Consider the following 18,629-nt stretch of genomic DNA (forward strand, 5'->3'; position numbering starts at 1 on the left):
ATCTGGCGAGCGGGAGGGGGGCGATGAACGACGCGTGTCGCGAAAACGGTGTGAGTTTGGAGCGCTTGTTTTCTTCCCTCGTGCACTTCGAGCTTCAGGAGCTGAGTCTACATTTGTTACTCGTAGGTCGAGTTTAATTGGAGCGAAGATCTCCTTTTCTTCGTCGACTGTGAGTTCGAAGCCGTCCTTCGACGCGTCTGCTTTTCTCTGTGAAAACAAGCTCTGACTTCGACCAACTCACTTCCACAGGGGTCTCAATCATCAAGAATTATACCTCTACTTCTTATCCTTCCAATACTATCGTCATCCTTAACACAGGGTCCGTCATCATCTCTTTTTCTCTCTTTCTCATCGCTTCGCTCCCTCGTCCTGATCTCCTTTCTGTTCTTTTGCTTTTCTCCCAGCCCTCACTGGGGATCCACCCCTTTCACTAGCGCTTTCGCTCCTATGGACCAGCTCTTAGGCGTGATAACTTCAGTCGTCAGTCCCTTTCCTTTGCTCCCCAACCAGCTCTTTTTCCGAACTCACCTCCATCTCCCCTTCGTTTCTTCAGATACGTCGCTCCTTCCTCTCCCTCTCCACCCTCCCCAACATCCAAGTCGTCGTTCGAACCTCGTACCCTGGTCAGGTTCAATGCAGCAACTTCACCGCCCCCTTCGAGGATGTTTCTTGTGAGTGCTCGAAGATCGAACAACTCGTTCGAACGACGCGTCGAGCTGACCGCTCTTTTCTTCTCCTCAGCGGCAAACCACGATCTCTACGGATGGGATCGAGTCCCCTTGATCAACACTATATTTCGAGAGAACATGGGGTTCCTTGTTCATCCGACTTCAACAACCTCTTCGTCTTCGGTGCCGTTGTTGTTGGACGTTGAAAGACAAGGGACGTTGCGAGCGGACGCGAGATTGAGGCCTGATTGGGATTGTTTGCATAGTGAGTGTTTGGATACTACCTTTGAGAGCTGAAGCTGAGTCTGGGTTTGGATCCTGTGCAGTGTGCCCTACTGGAATCGCGGAGGAGTGGGCGAGATGGGTTGGGAGGGTGATGAGAGGAGAGGAGGGTTGGGGAGGTTGAGGAGATTTCGGGATGGTTGATCATTGCTCTGTAGATATAACTTTAGATGACGAATTGGCTTCGGAGCGAGGAGAGATGGAAGGAAGGGAGAAAAAACAAAAGGAGGAACCGACGCGTCGCCATGCGATCACGGACAGTTTGGTTTTCCTGAACCTGGGAAGTTGACGCGGAGGAGGTCCAGACGTCCAAGGCTAGCTGAATGCATCAATTGGGCAGAGAAGACGCAAGAAAAATCTTCACGGGGGTCGTTCGAGGCGCTCCTCCCTCCCTCTCCCTCCTTCGTCGAAAAGGTGAGCTTCGACCTCTCCTCCCTTCCTCTTTTCTGCTCCCAACCACAACGAGCTCTCACTCTCCAATCACGCTCCGCCACCCTCCCTTCACTCAGGCCTCCTCCTCCTCCCTTCCCTTGTGAACGCTGAAAAAGAGGGAGAGATCGAGGTTTCCAGGAACGGCGGTTGCCCTGAGTACTCCTCCTCCTTTCCCCTCTCTCCTTATGAAGCTTCCTCCCTTCTTTTCCCTCCCTTTCAGTTCGTTAGCTTCCAACCACCACCTAGTTCTGCAAGCTCAAGCTCTTCGTCTTCTCGTCTCGTTCTCGTAGAGCAATCTTCTCTTCTTTCAGCCATGCCGGTGAGCTCGCCTTCCTCCCCTTCAGCGACCCGTCGAGCTGACCTCCTCCCTCTTCTCGCTCTGGTTCCCTTCTCAGGTCTCTCCCAAACTCCTGCTCACCAAACTCCCTCGAGTCCCCTTCTTCCCTCGACGACGAGTGAAATCCTTCTTCCCTCCTCCTCCTCTCTCGAGCTCCTCCTCCTCCTCGTCCCAACGGACTCTCCTCCTCCACCACCTCCCTCGACCTCGACGAATTCTCAGCCTCGTCGTCCTCCTCTTTACCATCTTCTACATCTCAGCCCTTCTCGATAACAGCGACCGCAGCAGCGACAACGACAAAGACGACCGATCGACGTTCTCTCCTCACTCGTTTCACCTCAACCTCCCCGACTTCGCTCACCGTCGAGGACAAACCCAGCAGCAGTTCCAGGCTTCGTGGTTGAGGGAGGAAGGCCAAGACGGATCGGTTACGGTCGAGAAGAAAGATTGGGAAGAAGGGGGTCATCCGATAAGGTACGCTTCGAAGGAGGAGAAGGGAGGAACCGAACGTCGAGCTCATCTTCTTCTCCTCCCTTTCAAAAGGACCTTGATGGCTGATGCGAACAAGAAGTGGGAGAACCAGCTTTCCAGGTAACGACTGTTCTCTCTCCCAGTTCCTCTTCTACACCGTTCTGACTGTTTCGTTCCTTCTTCCGTTCCACAGACAAAGCAGGTTCTTGTGAGTTGGGTTGTTGTTTGGCGACGTTGCCCTCGCTCGTCTTTCTGACCTTCACTCCTCTTCCTTTGTTCTCTCTCAGTGATCAAGCTGTGGATACCTACCAGTCGAGATACGGGAGAGCACCTCCCAAAGGGTTCGATTCCTGGTGGAACTTCACTCGGTTGAACGACGTTCGAATCGTTCGTCTCCTCTCTCCCTCTTCGCTCTCTCCCTTCGCAGAGTCGATACTGATCATCTTTTCTCCCCTCTCTCTCTTCCTCTCTCCCAGGTTGACGACGTAGGTTTCTCGTCTACCCGATGGTTACTTGCAGGCTCCCACGAGCTCACCCACCTTCGCTTCTCTTCGTTCCCTCACAGTACGACCAAATCCACACCTCCATCACTCCCTTCCTCGCTCTCGACCCCGTCCTCCTCGCCTCTCGTCTCAAGGAACTCCTCACCAAGGAACCCTTCGCCTACGAACTTCAGGTCAGACGCAACTCGCCCGTCAGCATCACGGGAGAACGAAGGCAGACGAACGGAGCGTTGGAGATGGCAAACCTCATGTGAATCGCGTCGGCCTTTTCTCTTCTTCTCTTTTCGCCTGTTCAGGTGGGGAAACGAGCTGACTCGTATTCTTCTCCCTCCCTTCCTTGCTTCCATCAGCGACGGCTTCCGACAGTACCTCCCTGATGACTTCGGAGAAGGACTTAGATCGCTCGGACTGGACGTCGACGGAGACGAAGGACTTGTGAAGCTCAGTGTTTCAGGTCACGAGCTTGGAGCGAGGATCATGGGAGAGGAGTTCAGGAGTAGGATGATGGGGTTGGCGGAACGAGGTGGTTGTGAGTCGATCTCCCTGTCTCTCGACACGATTCTCCTTCGAAGACGAAAGGCTGACCGCGTTGCTTCTTCTGCGCTCCCGTTTCTCTCAGATATCCAAGAAGAGCAGCTAAAGGTACTGGAGGATACGTCGAGGAAGGGTGCGAAGGCTGATGGGTTGCTCAGTGAGTAGTCTGAGACGTTCGATCTTTCCTCGAGTTTCGTCGAGCTGACTCGTTTTTGCGTCCTTGCTTTGTTTTTTCGCAGAGGCCTGCTCGTGGAGGTCCCTCTCGGATAGGAAACCTTTCAAGGAGAGCACCGTCTTCACAGACCCATACGACTTCAGCGAAGAACGTGAGTCCGCTTCTTCCCTTCGTTTCCTCGCTCAAACAGGCGGCTTATCGTCTCGAGCCTTCCTTCCCTCTTCCTTCTCGACCCTCCAGCCATCATTTCACCCATCTCGTTCATCAAAGACGCTCTCAAGTCCTTCAACTTCTGTCGTTCGTCCCTCTCTCTCCTTCCCTACTTCCCCTTCTCGAGACGCGTCGCTGGTCTTGATCTCCTCTCTTCCTCTCGCCGCAGACAACCCCTCCATCATCCCTCTCCACGGCTCCTACGCTCGAAACTCCGTACGAACTCCCAAACTCCACCCTCAGTTTGTCCTATCCAAGATCGCTCAGTCTCCTCAGATCCTCCTCATGGCTCCGACGGTCGGATTCCAAAACGAGACGAAGGGAGTCACGTCGTGGGAGGAGAAGACGATCAAAAAGGTTGGTTACGAACGCTATGATTCCTTTCCGTCACCTCTCGTTCACTATCGCTGACTTTTTTTTTTTCTTCCCTGCGCTACTACAGATCTTCTGGCGAGGCACCACCACCGGAGCTCACTATGAGGAGAAGAACGACGCCGACTGGCGAGAGAGTCATCGGGTCCGACTCAACGCTTTGACCAACCAACCTCCTCGACACCCTGATGCTCAAACGGATGTTCTCGTCGAGATGGGTTCCGAGGTTCGAACTGGTCGAGCCCCCTCGACGAAGTTGGAGTTCAGGGAGGTCTCGATGAGGAGACTCGAGGCGAAGGGGTTGAACGAGCATCTTTTCGACGTGGGGATTACGGAGGTTGTGCAGTGTGAGGAGAGGGATGGGACTTGTGAGTTTCAACTTCGGCGAGAGATTTATAGAAGAGGGGAAGGAGAAGAGGGCGAGAAGAACGAGCGTCGAAACTGAACCGCGTTTTAACTCTTCTTCTTTTTCTTCAGGCGAAGAGATGAGGGACGAGATCAAGCTTGCGCCTGCAGTCAGACCCGAGGAAGCTCTCCTGTATCGTTATGCTTTTGACATGTGAGTGTTTGGATCGAAGGAGTAGGAAGGGTCGGAGGGCACGAAGAGCTGACCTCGTTTCGTTTCGTCCTTTCTCTTCCTCTCAGCGATGGAAACGGATGTGAGCTCCTAGCTTCCCCTCTTCTCCATCACGAGAAAATCGCTCACTACTTCCTCTCTCACGTCAGGGTCCTCCCAATTTCGTCCTCTCCTTGACCTCGGAACAGTCATCTTCAAGGTGCGCTTTCCTCCTCTCCTCTCGTCGCGTCGACTTGAGCTGACCTTTCCCCTTCTCCCTCCGCCTCAGATCACCATCTACCCCGAGTGGAACTCCGAGTGGCTTACTCCTTGGTTGCACTACATCCCAGTGAATCTCGACCTCTCGGATCTCTATCGTGAGCCGCGCTCCTCTTGTTCTTCGTCTCGAGTCTCATTCGACGGCTGACCTCGTCTCTTCTTCTTCCTCAGACTCAGCGACGTTCTTCCTCGGAGCTCCAGGAGTATCGCAAGGGAATGATGATTTAGGAAGGATCATCAGCGAGGCTGGTCGGGACTTTGTCGAGAAGCACTGGAGGTGGGAGGACATGCAGGCGTAGTGAGTTCGACACGTCGACTTCCCTTCGTTTCCTCTTTGCCTCGACGAAGGACTGACCTCTTCTCTTTGTGCCTTCTCTCTTCTTCAGCATGTTCCGACTCCTTCTTGAGTATCGAAGAGCAATGGCTCACGATCGAGACGCGATGGTGAGTCTGAAACCCGCCGCTGCTTCCTTTCCTCTTTCCTCTTTATTGTCCTCGGCTACCTCTTCGATTGAAACTGACTCCTTTTTATTTTCCCTTTTCTTCCCAGTCGATGGGAGGCAAGATGCTCCTCTACTGAGTCTCTTCCACACTAGCAGTACGTTCGTTCTTCCCCGAGCGTGCGTCGTCTTCGTCCCTGACCTCTTCTTCCCTTTTCTTTGCCCGAGCAGCTTCTCTCACTTTTTTACATTGCACTGTATTCTCCTCTAGACACTCTTCGCATCCTATCCATCCACCTCTTACGTTTCAACTTCGTCTCGTCTTCTCTCGTTTGTCTCGCTGTTGCTGTCGCTCTCGCCTTTCGCTTCTTTGCATTTTTCTCCCCTACTCGCACTCGATTCAACCACTTCTTATTAGCTTGAGTATCTAAATTCTCTGAATATAAAGCTGGTTCCGACTGGTCGGGATTTCGAGCTGCGACGGTCAGACCTTCCTCCCTCTTCTTTGTTTTATGTTTCGCTTTTCGCTGAGGATATCTCTTGACCGTGAAAGGAAGCATGAGTATGTAACTAGACCCAAAGACGAAGCTAGGTATACTACTAGAGTTTATGTCGACGCAAGAAACGAAAAGACTGGGAGATACGAAAAGAGCCAAACGAGAGAAACGAGGCAACCTCCCAAAAGAAAACAAACCCAGCTCATGGACGCGTCGAACGTCAGCGGGCTTTGCTACTGATCTGGCTTACGAGGGAAAGGAGAGGGCACTGGACGAAGAGAATGTGGACTGGTTGGGCGAGGGTATCTGTTTACAGGCAGGGTAGCAAGTGTGATGGAGTCAGAAGTGAGTCGAGGGCGAGCGATGCTTTTGGGGCCCGCGAAATGGCGAACGCGACGAGGGTAGAAGAAGGAGGAGCTGGACGAACGTTGAGACAGATGTACAGAGATGGTAGACGTAAGATGAAGAGCTGATTTGTCGAAGGGGTTTCTAGAGGAGGAGGAAAAGATATGTAGAGACGAATTGGCAAGTCAGCGTCGAAAGAGACGACTCGGCGACGACGACGATGAGGGAACCCACCTAATCTGAACCTTCAGATCATGAGAGAGAAGAACACTCAACAAATAGAACCCTGGTTGCTTGAGCTGCGATACGACCCAGCGCGTTCTCGTCGGAGAGGTCTTCGTCGAGCCCACTTATCTCGAAGTCCACGTCGGAAAGCAAAGACGATGACTCCTTCTGAGATCCAATATCGTCCTCGAGATCCTGTTCGCGCGTTTGAAAGATTGGCCTAGAGGTGAGGAGGTGGTGAAGGAGGGAAGCGAGGAAGAGGAGGCCCATGGAAGAGGAGAGGTAGAGGAGGAGAGGCGTTCGCTTGACGATGGGAGAGGGAGAGGCGACGAGAGGAAAGAGAATCGCTGCAGTCGAGATTGAGACGGTGCAGAAGGAAGTTTCAAAGATTGAATCAGCTGAAGTCCACTTGATGATGGAAGTGAGCGAGCTGATGAAGTACTCACCTCCCCAATACAGAGCACCGTTCAACCGCACTCCCGCGTTCATCCAAAACAATTCCCTTTCGACGACCGTATCGTCCAGCATCTCCTCGAAAGTGCATTCCTTCGGCTCGAAGAGGTCCTCCACTCTCAAGACGGAGAGAGCTCCGTAGATCGTTGCGGCGAGGAGGAGGACTTGTTGTCGAAGCGGATCCGAGCTTCGGACGCAACTGATGGAGTTTGTCGCCTCGTGGAAGAAGATCAGGGCCAGAAGGGCGAGGATCAGATGGAAGAGGAGCTGAAGATGAGATGAGAATGACATCGAGCTGCGAGAAGGAGGGAATAACGGGAAGAGTGGGAGGTGGAGGAGGACAGAAAAGGTTGCTGAACTCGGAAGTGAAGCAAGGGCGAGGCATCGAAAGGAAGAGGCTCGTCGGCCCAGTTCATTGTTCGGAAGAAGAGAACCCCTAAAGGAAGGAAGGAAGCAGAAGAAAGACAGTACATCCGGAATTTGAAGGACCAGAGTCATCGCGACGCAAGGAACGCGGCACGGATTGAACGAGAGGAACGCGAATGAAAGGGCGGTCTTCTCGGAGAGGAGCGGACGAGCCCAACGTTTGTAGAACAATTGACTCAGCATGGTAGCTGTGGGTCAGAGGACGGACGGACTTAGAGCGGGAAGAGAATCGAAACAACTTCCGACCCGCACCGTTCTTTTGATTCCCCCTCCTGGCTTTGTTTCTTTTTAAGGCTTTGGCACAGATCAAGGCTCAGTATTAACAGATATCTACGACTATATATATCTTCAATGCAACCTTTGCGAGCAGTATGCAGAGACAACAATCGACCTCGAGGGGAAGTCGACAGCATCCGACGCGTCCCTCGTCCCGAGCCTTTCCGTTCCGACCAGTTCATATTGTATCCCTTCCCTTTCAAACTATCACCTCATCGAATCTCTGTTATTCATTTACTTCATTATCGTGAATGAGGTGAAGAGACCATCGGGTCTTCTCACCATGAGAACGAGAAAGCGACGCGTGATTTCCGCAACACGAATCGACGGAACACTAAGGCTCTTTGGGCTTCCTACGAACCTTCTACCAGCGCAGGCTTGTTTTTCATGGTCGGATGTCTCTTCATCCAAGGTAATCCGACACCTCAGGCCATCGATCAGGAACTCCTCCTCTCCCTTTCCTCCAACAACGACGCACCCTTTCTCCCCTCCTTTTCCCTCATGACTCAGACTCAGGACAGCCTCTTCAGCGTGAGTCCGCTTCATTCAAGAACATTCATTCCATCGTTTCCTCCCACTGACCTTCCTCGTCGTCTTCGTTCCTCCTGCTCAGCAATCGGAAATATCAGCCCTCGCGGGAGTCGTCTTCTTCCTCCTCCCCCTCTTCATCACCCTCCTCCTCCTCTACATCATCTTCACACCATCAATGTCCCTACACCTCGCCAACCTACCTTTCCTCCTCGGTCCCTCCCCACCTTACTGCCTCAACATCTCAGCGATGGAAGTCACAGAGTTGATCACGGGTCAACTCTTTTGACGGACCTCCTCACCCACCTCTTTCTCCAGGCTGGCTACGAGTTCTCGAGAGGAGACGACCAATCATGTTGTAATAGTTAGCTGTACGAGTAGGAAGAGGCGACATCTTTATGAGGGATGGAACGAAGGAAGTCGCGCGAAAGGAGGAGTTCGACCAGTCTTCTCGCCTTCAGTCCCACCTGGGATCAGACCCCTCTCCCTTCCTCGTCCCGCCCCGTTCATATACACCGCTGGTAGCTGTCGCTGGTAAACTCGAGAAAGGGGGTCGAGGAACTGAAAACGAAAGGAAAGCGAGGCAAGCCGTCAGCCTCAAAAAGTGATTCGACCTCGCCTTCGTTCCTGATGGTTCTCAACATTTTAATTTTGGTGTCTTAAGAATGGATCTTGAAGAGTAGAAAAGTCGACGAAAGGAGAAGAAAAGGAATTGGGAGAGGTGTCGAGATCAGCGAGCGAAACGAGACGCGTCGTCGGCGAGCGTAACACGAATCACGATTGACCCCCGTTTTGCGTGATGATGTATATAGCCGCTGGCTCTTCCACCTTCTTTCGGTAGCCCTGAATATCGCAGTCCTGGCTCAGATCAGTCTCGAAGAGCGGGGACGGAAACCGAAGGTGAAGAAGGTTGAATCGAGAATCGAAGACGAAGAGTGGGGCGGGCGACGATGCAGTCTATAAACTACAAGAGCAGATAAAAAAAGCACCTCGATATGACCAAGAAGAAGAGGCAGACTGGTTTTGTAAGGTAGGCGGTGATGCGGAGAAAAAAACGAACGAGCGAGAGACATGAAAAGAAGAACGCGTGCATAAACGAGCTGAAGTCGTCAATCTCTACTTCGCAAAGCTCGATCGAGTCTAATTAGCCTCTCTTGCTCCCTAGAGAATCGTCTTGCGTTGTCGTCGGTGTTCGTGGACTTGAGGAAGGGAGTTGAGGGACTGAGGGGAAAGCAAACGATCAACGAACAGAAGAGATCAGACGACGATTCTGCGTCCACAGTTTCCCTTCTATACCTAGGTGCGCGAGACCACGACTCACCAAGCCTCTTCATATTCTGGCGGGGTCGAAGAGGAAGAGGGAGCATAAACTGCATCAGCGACCAGGAGAAGTAAAGTCGAAGACGAGACGCGTCGACGTCGATGGAGAGTCAAGAAAAGGGTAGAAGGAAGGTCTCACCGTTCATGTACTCTTTGACGGTCATCAGATGGCCACCTGAAATCAGCAGCATCTCGAAGGTCGGGTCTTGAAGTTCGATGCAGAACAAGCACTGGGGTTGGCGAAGAAGGAAGAAGAGAGACGCGATCAGCTTGCCCGTGGGCATGGTATTCAAAAGAGAGACGAGATGAAGGACGAACGTTTTCGAGACCCATAACGACGACGGGATCGCAGAGACCTGATGAGAGGGAAACAGTAGAAACAGAAGGTGGTGAGAAAGGACGAAAGGAGGGTTGGTTGTGTTCGAGACGCGAATCAAACGGGTACCAACAGTCGTCGCTTTCTGGAGCTTCGAAGCAAGCAGGACCTGAGACCTCGAGGTCGCAGATTCGAAGGCATTCCTCCTGGGAGTCGAAACAAAGAAAAGCGAGAGTGAGTCGTGGTCGATTCTGCCAGAACAAAGAGGGCGCAAGAAAGACGAACGGGAACGGTTGCTTCGAGCCTGAGGGAGTCCGAAAAGGCAACTGGGTGGGCGGCGAAGGAGGTCTGAAGCTGGGCTGCAGAAGATGAGGCTTCGAAAATGAAGGTGAGTTTGATTGAACGAGAAGGGAGAGGGAGTAGGGTGGTGAAGGGCGGGAAAGGGGGGGACGAACTGATTTCAGCTGAGGGGGGGCAACCAAAGTCCAAACAACGGGAGGGAAAAGAGAGAGAGGAAAAGCAAGGGGGAGAATTAGTGGAAGTATATAGTCGGAGAGAATGAGTGCATAGACGAACTTTCAAAGGCTGTTCGGCCGAAGGGGGAGAAAGAAAACAAGACGGAGAACGAGGGAAGCAGAGGTCAGCTTTCCGTCAGCGAGAAAGGGAGGAAATTAAAAGAAAGACTCGCCTTGAGCTGAGAAAGAACCGAGAAGCATGATGGCGAGAAGCGAAGAGAGGAGGTGCATGTCGAACGAGGAGAGAGCGATCACGAACGAGCTTGATGTTTACAGGTGGTGGTTGAGAGGGTACTGTAGAAGGAAGTCCGAGGAAAAGGTTACGCCCAGCCTGCGGGAGCTTTTCTGAAACCCTCTGATTTTCTTCTTCATCAGAAGTTCCGAGATCCGAGGAGAGGAGAGGGGAGGAGAGGAGGGAGGTCGATCAGGAACGGAGTGAGCTTCGATTTCGGCTCGACCCATCTGAGCTCTCCTCAACCACATTCCTGCACAATGAGCTTCTCTCTCAGGAGCGTGACCAGCCATGACTCCCACCTCCTCGTCTAATAGTAGAGTCCCTGAGCCTGGATTCGGTTCCGTCGAAGGGTGAGCTCTGACTCGACCGACCTCCTGCTTGGACCATGTGCGACCCTGTTTCTGACCTCCCTTCTTTTTTCGCTCCCCAGGATTCGTTCTCTCCCTCACAACCACCATGCCGACCTCTCTTACGCTCTCAGAAGCCATCTCCGACCCTTCTCTTCTCGCTGCTCTTCACCTTGGATGCGAGCCCGACTCCCCTCCCCTTCGCCTGCAGACCCATCAAACGAGCCATCGTCTCGACATCGTGCAGGCCTTGGGGATCAAAGAAGGCGATAGGATCCTCGAGATTGGATGCGGACAAGGCAAGCACCAAGTTTTCGTCCGTATCAAGCTCATTCTGTTCAAGATAGACTTCCTTCTCGCTGGAGCGAGGAGAAGGAGGAAGGCCGAGCTGACCTTCGACTCGGTTTCCTCGTTTTCTTCGTCTCAGGAGACATGACTGCTGCCCTTGCTCTCGCAGTAGGGCCTAGCGGCCATGTAGTAGCTATTGATCCAGCCGCTGGCGACTATGGTGCGTCAATCAGCTCGTACCCTTCCTCGAAGTTGAGCTCGAGCGCTTACCCCCTCACCTCATCCTCTCTTCCCTCCTCGTCGTCCCGGTTTTCTTGCTCAGGATCTCCCTTCACCCTCGCCGACACTCAGGATCACCTCTCAAAGTCCTCGCTAGGGAGTAGGATCACTTTCCATCTCGAAACCAGCACCGAAGCGTTCATTGGTTCGCGCAATCAGCTCTCCTTCAAGTGAGCTCGCCGTCTCCTTCCCTCCGCCCTCCTTCACCTTTCCCTTCGCTTCATTCGCTGATCAGGCTTTTCGTTTCTTCTCTGCTACAGCCATATCCTCCTCGTACACTCCTCGTGGTACTTCCCTTCTCCCTCCACCCTCCTTTCAACCCTCAGCGCGCTCCGAAACTCATCCCTCCCGACTTCAGCCCTTCACCTCGTCGAATGGAGTCTCTCTACATCCCTCCCAACCTCGGCAGCTCAACCTCACATTCTCGCAGCCCTTCTCCTTTCGGCAAACGATACCTTCCTACCCTCGGAGAACAACAACGTCCATACCGCGTTCTCGCCGAAGCAGCTCAAGGAGATTTCGAGGAAGGCTGGTTGGAACGTGTTAGAAAGCGGGGGAGTGATCGTTCCGAAGAAGGGATTGCAGGATGGCAAGTGGGAGGTGGGAGGAGCTCTGGGAGCTGCCGAAGTCGAGGAGGAAGGGAAGGAGAGGGAGCTGGAGTTGGTGAGCTCGATGCGGGAGGCGTTGAGGAGTTCACTCGAACGGCTAGGAGGTTTGAAGGAAGTGAGGTGCATGGACGTTTGGTGGGGGACCTTCAAGAAGGAGACGGAGGAGGAGCTGTAGTCATCGATGGGCCTGGGTCTGCTTCGGTCGGAGGTGGAGCAGAAGGAGGACGTCCACGTCGAGCACAGAGGCGCGGCGACTCAGCTCTCTCCCCTTTCTTCTTTAAGTCGCCCTTCCGTTTTCTAGATCAGATGATACTACTACCTCACCTTCTATCTCTCTCTCTGCTAGCTGTCATGATAAAGGTAAGTCTCCTTTTCTTCCTCGCTCGCTCGACTCTCTGATTCGGTCAGAAGTCGGACGCGCTGACCCGAGTTGGCTTTTCTCTTCTCCACCAGCAGTTTGCGGTGACAACCTCTCCGTCCTCGAGATTCCTGCGAACCGGACCCTCGAAGACGCAGCTGAGGGTCAGTCCAGCAGAGTTCTGGCGACGAGCGAAAGAACGGCGAGGAACAGAGAATCGAAAGACGCGTTCGAATTCAACGCTGACTTCCTTCTCCTTCTCCTCTCGCGCAGGTTTTTCCTTCTATCTCTCTCTACCACAGATCTTGCATTAGGGCGGCCGCCTCTGTGAACACCTTCCTCGGCTATATCGAAACGCACATCCATGCGAGTCTTCGGAGCATTTCATCTCGACTCCGCGTATTTATCTGACTGTTCCCAATCGCCAAGAACTCAGCTTCAGATCTTTTCCTGGGGAAGCTCCGCCTGAGATGGGTTTTCATTGGTGCAGGTACGTTTTTGCATCTTTTTCTGGTTCCGGGAGACAGGCAGCTCCTTTTTTTTTCGTCGATCCGTTTTGCCCTCCAACCAGCTCTTCTTCTTTTTTTCGCTGACCCTCCCTCTCCCTCCTCCTCTTTCCTCTCCTTCCTTCCCGCCCAGTCTGGCAGTACATCATGACGCCGCATCTTCTCTCCTCTGCCTTTGTGCTCCTCCTCATCAGCTCGTTGGCCTTCATCACTGCTGCTCGAGCCGAAGTGGACGAGGTCGCTCTCCGAGTTTTGATGGCGGACTCTCGCTTCGTCGGTCTGGTCTCGTGAGTTGGAATCCTTCTCCCTCAACTGGTAGTCTCCATAGAAGCTAATTCGTCTTTGTTCTTTCGTCAGCCCTTGTACAGCAGGAGGGAGTGCTCGAACGGTGAGCTCGACTCTCTTCCCTCGTTTCGCTTCGAGCGCTGACTTTCGAAAGTTCTCTTATTTTAAGACTGCCGGAGAATGGCTGAGAACGGCCTTCCACGATGCTGGAAGCTACAATGCTGCTTTGGGTACAGGAGGACTCGACGGATCCGTCAACTTCGAAACGACGAGGTGAGCGCTCCTTCTCTTTCTCTCGACCTTCGTCCTCGTTGCCTCCCTCTTTCTTCTCGAAACCTTTCACTGACCGCCTCTGGATCTTTCGATGCAGATCCGAGAACACTGGTACTTTCCTCACTGGTACCATCATCCAGTACCGATCTCTCCAAGTGCGTTATTCTTCGACCGAGCTCACGTCCCGTCCTTTCGACTCTCTTCAACGGATCCGCCAATGGCGACTGACTCGTTTTCTCCTCAATTATTTTTTCTTACAGGTTCCTGGAGTCTCTCTCGCGGATCTGGTTGCTTTGGGAGCGATCACCGCCATCGGAGTGAGTCCACGAGTCTGATTCTTTGTTCTCGACAAACCCGATCGGTCCCTGAACTTCGCCTTTCCTCCTTCTCCTTCCTTCTCAAGGCCTGTGGAGGACCTCAAATCCCCTTCCTCGCCGGACGAGTAGACGCTCGGCTCGCTGCTGAAGAAGGACATTTACCACTTCCGGGTACGGTTTTCTGATTTTCTGGTCGCGTCGGACATTCGTTTTCTGAACCCAGACCTTCCCTTCGTTTTCACTGCACTCTCAGAGGAGACCCTCGAGACCCATCAACAGAAGTTTGCTCGAATGGGATTTACGAAGTGGGCTTCTCCATCTCTTCGTTTTCTTCACGCTGTCGAGCACTCACCCTTCCTCCTCTCTCTTTCACTCACAGCGACGAAATGATCGCAGCCGTGGCCTGTGGTCACACCATCGGCGGAGTCCATCGAGTCAACAACCCTACCATCACCAGCACGACGAACCAAGGCTTTGATCTCACCCGAACGACCTTCGATAATGGAGTCGCTGTTGAATATCGAGATGGAGTCCTCACCAATCCTCTCGCTCAGCCCTACAACCCGAACCTGCCAGCAACCTCGTCAGACTCGAGGATTTTCGGTTCGGATGGAAATGTCACGTTGAACAGATATGCTGCTTCTCAGGTGAGTCGTCTTTCTTGGTCCGAAGCTGAGAGAGCGCGACGCGTCGACTGACATTCGAATCGCTTTCTTCTTTCCCTCAGGACGACTTCTTCACCGATTGCGTCAGCGTTTTCTCCAAGATGTTTAACGAAGGTTCGCACACCCACATCACCCGATTCTTCTCTTCGTCTCTTGTAGGAACCTCTGACCTTTGCTCTTTCTGTCTCCTCAGCCGTCCCTTCGAGCACCACCCTCACCGCTGCCATCGAGCCTTACCCCGTGAGCCTTAACATGGTCGTCTCTCTCCGAGCTGGAGCCTTCCATATCCAAATCGGAAACGCTCGACTCTACGGACTGGAGGGACAGTGGGCGACTTTCGACGTCGTACCGTTCGACCGAGACGGAATAGCCTTCTCTTCCGCTCAGATCACCGCTCTGTGGACTGTTCGAGCCCTCCGAACCCTCTCCAACGGAGCCAATATTCAAGTTCGAGACTTCGTCACCGTCAGCTCCCTCCACTCGTTCCTTCCCGGAGCAAGCTCGAACTGATCGCCTTTCCCTTTTCCTCTGAGACAGAAATCACCAGGAGTCTCAGCCCTTACAGGAATCTCTAGCGTCAGCGTCAAGCTCGTCATGAACGATGGGTCCACCTACTCGAGTGCTGGAGGACACGAGAGGGTCTCTGTGGAAGACTCTATCAACATCGTGAGCCGCTCGTGTTTTCTTCGCGTTCCGTCGTTCGTTCTTGCTGACTCGTTCCTTCTCTTCTTCTTCAGGATACTGGAGCTGCGTACACCTGCATCTACACCGATCCCGTTACCTCTGCCGTCGGAGTCAACATCACCATCCAAGTCTACTCGCCTCTCGGATACAGCGCCGCCGACAAGGTCGAGGTCTACTACGAGGATTCTACGGACTCAACTCGACTCACCTACGGAGCCCCCATCAAAGCTTCCTACCGAAGCTCTCGCCCGGACACTCCCTATGTGGTTTGTTCTCGTTTGCTGCCTCTCCTCTCTCTTCCTCTTCCTGATCGCCTTTCCCTCTGTTCTTCTTCAGTACTACGGAGTCTTCGTCCCTGACATAACGGCCATCAACTTCGGGAACTTCGCTGCTCGGATTACGCGGTCGACGGGCGTTGTCTCTATCGACAACCGACGAGGTTCGTTTCCTTTTGCTCCTCGCTCGTCTCTCATCTCTGACCTCTTCCTTCCCCTCTCTCTATTCCCAGGTATCTTCTTCAAGCAGGAAGCACTGAACGACTGCGTCGCAGGAGCTACGGTTCCCACCCCTGCTCCTCAACCCACCGTCGACCTCGGACGACGCGCTCATGGACGACGCTTCACGGGTCATTGCCCTCTGAAAGGATGGTCGAGATGCCAGGGAGTCTGCGTGAATACTCAAAGCAACATCGAGAGCTGTGGAGGTTGCATTGGGATGGGGGGATTAGATTGTACGACGCTGGAGGGAGACGTCTCCTGCCTTATGGGAGTTTGCGTCAGGCATTGAGGGAGGAGGGGATTGGAGGGACGGGACGGTTTCGCATGCTTTGGGCCTCAGTCTACTTCTTTGTTTCGTTCTTTATCCAAACCATATATCCTTCGAGACAAAATGTACCACCGGTAATTCTACGAGATCGAGTCTGCTTGACCTCTCGGCCAGCCAAAGCAAGAGACTTCAGCCCTCCCCTGTAATGAGCTCGGTCGTCTCGATGGCCGCGAAGTGATGAGGAGTTTGATGATTGAGGAGGATGGGCGGATATCTGGCGTGCGCTGAGTAGGGGTGTTTGATGAGAGCGTAAATAATGAGGAGAGTGCAGGCGAAGGGGAGGAAGAATCGAGCGATGCGGACGGCCGAGGGTTTGGGATGCTGAAAGGAGAAGGCGACGATCAGTAAGCACGCAAGTTGTAGACGAAATGCACACACGAGAGTAGGAAAGAGGGTGAAGCTCAGACTGACGTTAAAGAGGATGCTTTGAATCATCAGACGGGGGAGGAAGCGAAAAGGGCGATGCGTCGAGGATGGAGAGGAGAAGAAGAGTCGTCGAATCAGCTGAGCTTCGGAAATCGTCTGACTGAACTACATCCGACCAGAGGGCAAGACACGCGTCTTCTTCCCAAACCATTCAAGCGGATGATTCAGAGAGTCGCGTCGGATCGCACCCTTTCCGACTCAGGCTCTTCTCCCTTTTCTCTCCCTTTTCAGAGCCAATTATGCTACATCATCTCAACCAGACGAGTGCCATATCTAGTTCGTGTACGGTCTGAGCTCAGGAGCACGGAAAGAGGCAGAAGGGGGGGCGAGGGCTCGTCGGAAGAGTGAAACGCCCAGGCCGACGAGGGAGCAAATTCACTCTCTCGTCCTTCTGTTCGAAGACGTCCATCGCTAGAGCTCTCAGAGATTTCTTTATCGGAACTCTCGGTTGGTTTAGTCCCAAGAAAGCTTTCCCGCGATCAAGGTCCTCTTCGAGCCGGTCGCAAAGGAAAGGAAGAAGGAAACGGGAGAGAACTGATGAGATACAGAGGTTCTAGAGTAACATTTTCCCTCCCATGGACTGAAAGAGCACCAGCGGAAGAAGAGATAGGTCAGTCAACTCGAAGTCGGGCAAGGGAAAACGAGTCGAATCGAGGAACCTGCTCACCATCGCATCTCGATCCCGAGCCATCGCTCTTCGGTACTCGAGCAGGAGTCGAAACATGCTGAAGAAGAGAGAAGGCACAAAGAGAAGAGGTCAGTCCTTCGTCGAGGCAAAGAGGAAACGAAGGGAAGTCGACGTGTCGAACTCACTACGCCTGCATGTCCTCCCACCTCCAGTGCTTCTCGACGAAGTCCTGTCCAGCTTTGCTGATGATCTTCCCTGCATCACCATTTCCTTCCGATACTCCTGGAGCTCCAAGAAAGAACGTCGATGAGTCTGAGGAAGAAGAAGAGACGAAGTCAGCCGCCGAATGAGACTCGAGACGAAGATCAAGAGGAGCGCGGCTCACGATAGAGATCCGAGAGGTCGAGATTCACTGGGATGTAGTGAAGCCACGGAGTAAGCCACTCGGAGTTCCACTCGGGGTAGATGGTGATCTGAGGTGAAGGGAAGAAAAGAAGAGTCAGCTCAAGTCGACGCGTCGAAGTCACAAAGAACGGAAGAGAGCTCACCTTGAAGACGGCTTTTCCGAGAGCCAGTAGGCGACGGAACCCAGTAGACCCTGAAAATTAGATCGAGATGGCCGGTCAGCTGTATTACCAAGAACTTCTCAAGCCTCAAGGGGAACTCACATGCGTTTCCGTCGCTGCGATTGAAAGTAGAAGAGGTCAGCATTCGCGGCTTTTCTCGCGCCTCCCCAACCTTTACTCACATATCTATGACGTATCTGTACATGGCAGTATCAAGAGGCGCCAGGTCATCGACCAGCTCTATTTCTTCGTCCATTTCGTCGCCTGGATGCAAAAGGTGAAGAAGAAGAAGAAAGATCAACCGCGTTCCTTCGTCAGTCGAGTCCAGTCGAGTTGGGAACGTACAAGTCCCGTCGTCTTCGTCACACTGAACCACTTTGGTGAGGCCCACGTCGAAGAGATGGTCGTTCAAGGCTCGAGCAGAGAGTCTCCTCATCGAAGGCGTTTCCGACGGGCCTGCGTCGACGAGAACGTCCGTCCTTTTGTCCTCGGCGCGAGGGTTGTTGACCAAAGCGTTGAGACGAACTCGATGGCTGTCCCTCCAGTTGAAGTCGTTGGTCTTCTTGTAGGCGCCTCCCGTCGTACTCCCTCGCCAGAAGATCTAGATCAAAACGAAGGTAACGACGCGAGCGAGGAGTCAGTCCTAGAATCGAGCGAAGGTCCGAGAAGTAGAGGACGGCGGAAGGAAGAGTTTCAAGAATTAGAGGAAATGACTGTGAAGCATCTCACCTTCTTCAACGGTTTCTCTTCCCAGGATGTAACTCCGAGCGTCTCGTTCTCGAACCCCACCGCAGAAGGCATAAGGATCTGAGGCGACTGGTCGACCTTGGAGAGAACGAACTGAGGCTGAAGACCATTCGATCGAACGATGTCTTGAGCGTAGGTTCCGTGAAGAGGAATGATGGAAGGGTTGTCTGTTGAGAATGAAAGACGAGGCGGAGATCAGCGACGCGTCCTGAGAAGGCGAAGATGGGAGGGATAACAGGAGAGGCACGAACGGCAGAAGTTGAAAGACTTGACAGCGTCTTTGATGAACGAAATCGGAGCCATGTTGGCTAAAACACGGGAAGAAAAGGGAGGAACGAGGCGCAATCAGCGGCGGTTCGCTCGATCGATTGTTCGAAGCACGACAAAGACTCACGAGTCGGGTCGACCTGCTGGCTAGCTACGAGGATAGAT

The 18,629-nt window shown here is 53.2% G+C and overlaps 8 protein-coding genes across 8 annotated transcripts; 5 read left to right on the forward strand and 3 right to left on the reverse strand.

Annotated features, from left to right (window-relative positions):
- The first annotated feature begins 1,411 nt into the window (after positions 1 to 1,411).
- BDY24DRAFT_168274 (uncharacterized protein) lies at positions 1,412 to 5,452 on the forward strand. Its single transcript, XM_076636228.1, has 21 exons — positions 1,412 to 1,538; positions 1,603 to 1,701; positions 1,778 to 2,193; positions 2,263 to 2,310; positions 2,384 to 2,398; positions 2,478 to 2,577; positions 2,667 to 2,675; positions 2,756 to 2,943; positions 3,044 to 3,222; positions 3,313 to 3,384; positions 3,467 to 3,553; positions 3,643 to 3,699; positions 3,782 to 3,969; positions 4,055 to 4,352; positions 4,462 to 4,543; positions 4,630 to 4,643; positions 4,711 to 4,760; positions 4,830 to 4,917; positions 4,991 to 5,117; positions 5,206 to 5,263; positions 5,370 to 5,452. The coding sequence occupies exons 2-21, from the start codon at positions 1,696 to 1,698 to the stop codon at positions 5,397 to 5,399; spliced, it is 2,112 nt and encodes a 703-aa protein (XP_076493967.1). The 5' UTR covers positions 1,412 to 1,538; positions 1,603 to 1,695; the 3' UTR covers positions 5,400 to 5,452.
- A 550-nt stretch (positions 5,453 to 6,002) lies between these two features.
- BDY24DRAFT_417655 (uncharacterized protein) lies at positions 6,003 to 7,870 on the reverse strand (the record flags this gene model as incomplete). Its single annotated transcript, XM_076643750.1, has 6 exons — positions 6,003 to 6,024; positions 6,149 to 6,245; positions 6,410 to 6,673; positions 6,773 to 7,046; positions 7,139 to 7,215; positions 7,843 to 7,870. The coding sequence occupies 6 exons, from the start codon at positions 7,868 to 7,870 to the stop codon at positions 6,003 to 6,005; spliced, it is 762 nt and encodes a 253-aa protein (XP_076493968.1).
- Positions 7,871 to 7,982: 112 nt separating this feature from the next.
- Positions 7,983 to 8,298, forward strand: BDY24DRAFT_417656 (uncharacterized protein; the record flags this gene model as incomplete). Its single annotated transcript, XM_076643751.1, has 2 exons — positions 7,983 to 8,012; positions 8,095 to 8,298. 2 exons carry the CDS (start codon positions 7,983 to 7,985, stop codon positions 8,296 to 8,298), a joined length of 234 nt encoding a protein of 77 aa, XP_076493969.1.
- A 605-nt stretch (positions 8,299 to 8,903) lies between these two features.
- On the reverse strand, positions 8,904 to 10,643 carry BDY24DRAFT_398524 (uncharacterized protein). The gene is made up of 6 exons (XM_076641700.1): positions 10,352 to 10,643; positions 10,101 to 10,109; positions 9,931 to 10,019; positions 9,711 to 9,851; positions 9,480 to 9,598; positions 8,904 to 9,230 (listed from the first exon to the last, which is right to left on the reverse strand). The coding sequence occupies exons 1-6, from the start codon at positions 10,389 to 10,391 to the stop codon at positions 9,119 to 9,121; spliced, it is 510 nt and encodes a 169-aa protein (XP_076493970.1). The 5' UTR covers positions 10,392 to 10,643; the 3' UTR covers positions 8,904 to 9,118.
- A 255-nt stretch (positions 10,644 to 10,898) lies between these two features.
- On the forward strand, positions 10,899 to 12,428 carry BDY24DRAFT_168308 (uncharacterized protein). Its single transcript, XM_076636229.1, has 5 exons — positions 10,899 to 11,058; positions 11,170 to 11,250; positions 11,353 to 11,479; positions 11,570 to 12,277; positions 12,371 to 12,428. Exons 1-4 carry the CDS (start codon positions 11,031 to 11,033, stop codon positions 12,090 to 12,092), a joined length of 759 nt encoding a protein of 252 aa, XP_076493971.1. The 5' UTR covers positions 10,899 to 11,030; the 3' UTR covers positions 12,093 to 12,277; positions 12,371 to 12,428.
- BDY24DRAFT_168362 (uncharacterized protein) lies at positions 12,177 to 12,962 on the forward strand. The gene is made up of 4 exons (XM_076636230.1): positions 12,177 to 12,277; positions 12,371 to 12,439; positions 12,549 to 12,765; positions 12,915 to 12,962. The coding sequence occupies exons 1-3, from the start codon at positions 12,224 to 12,226 to the stop codon at positions 12,684 to 12,686; spliced, it is 261 nt and encodes an 86-aa protein (XP_076493972.1). The 5' UTR covers positions 12,177 to 12,223; the 3' UTR covers positions 12,687 to 12,765; positions 12,915 to 12,962.
- A 780-nt stretch (positions 12,963 to 13,742) lies between these two features.
- BDY24DRAFT_398536 (uncharacterized protein) lies at positions 13,743 to 15,907 on the forward strand. Its single transcript, XM_076641701.1, has 8 exons — positions 13,743 to 13,827; positions 13,910 to 14,303; positions 14,384 to 14,435; positions 14,515 to 14,786; positions 14,859 to 14,987; positions 15,059 to 15,271; positions 15,342 to 15,444; positions 15,514 to 15,907. The coding sequence occupies exons 2-8, from the start codon at positions 14,043 to 14,045 to the stop codon at positions 15,789 to 15,791; spliced, it is 1,308 nt and encodes a 435-aa protein (XP_076493973.1). The 5' UTR covers positions 13,743 to 13,827; positions 13,910 to 14,042; the 3' UTR covers positions 15,792 to 15,907.
- A 1,025-nt stretch (positions 15,908 to 16,932) lies between these two features.
- BDY24DRAFT_329960 (uncharacterized protein) lies at positions 16,933 to 17,354 on the reverse strand (the record flags this gene model as incomplete). Its single annotated transcript, XM_076637113.1, has 3 exons — positions 16,933 to 16,981; positions 17,070 to 17,196; positions 17,270 to 17,354. Coding segments are annotated over 3 exons (261 nt in total), but the record flags the coding sequence as incomplete, so codon positions are not given.
- Between the last annotated feature and the right edge of the window lie 1,275 nt (positions 17,355 to 18,629).

The sequence above is a fragment of the Mrakia frigida genome (assembly GCF_051309035.1).
Source record: "Mrakia frigida strain ATCC 22029 unplaced genomic scaffold BDY24scaffold_30, whole genome shotgun sequence".
Lineage (NCBI taxonomy): Eukaryota > Fungi > Basidiomycota > Tremellomycetes > Cystofilobasidiales > Mrakiaceae > Mrakia > Mrakia frigida.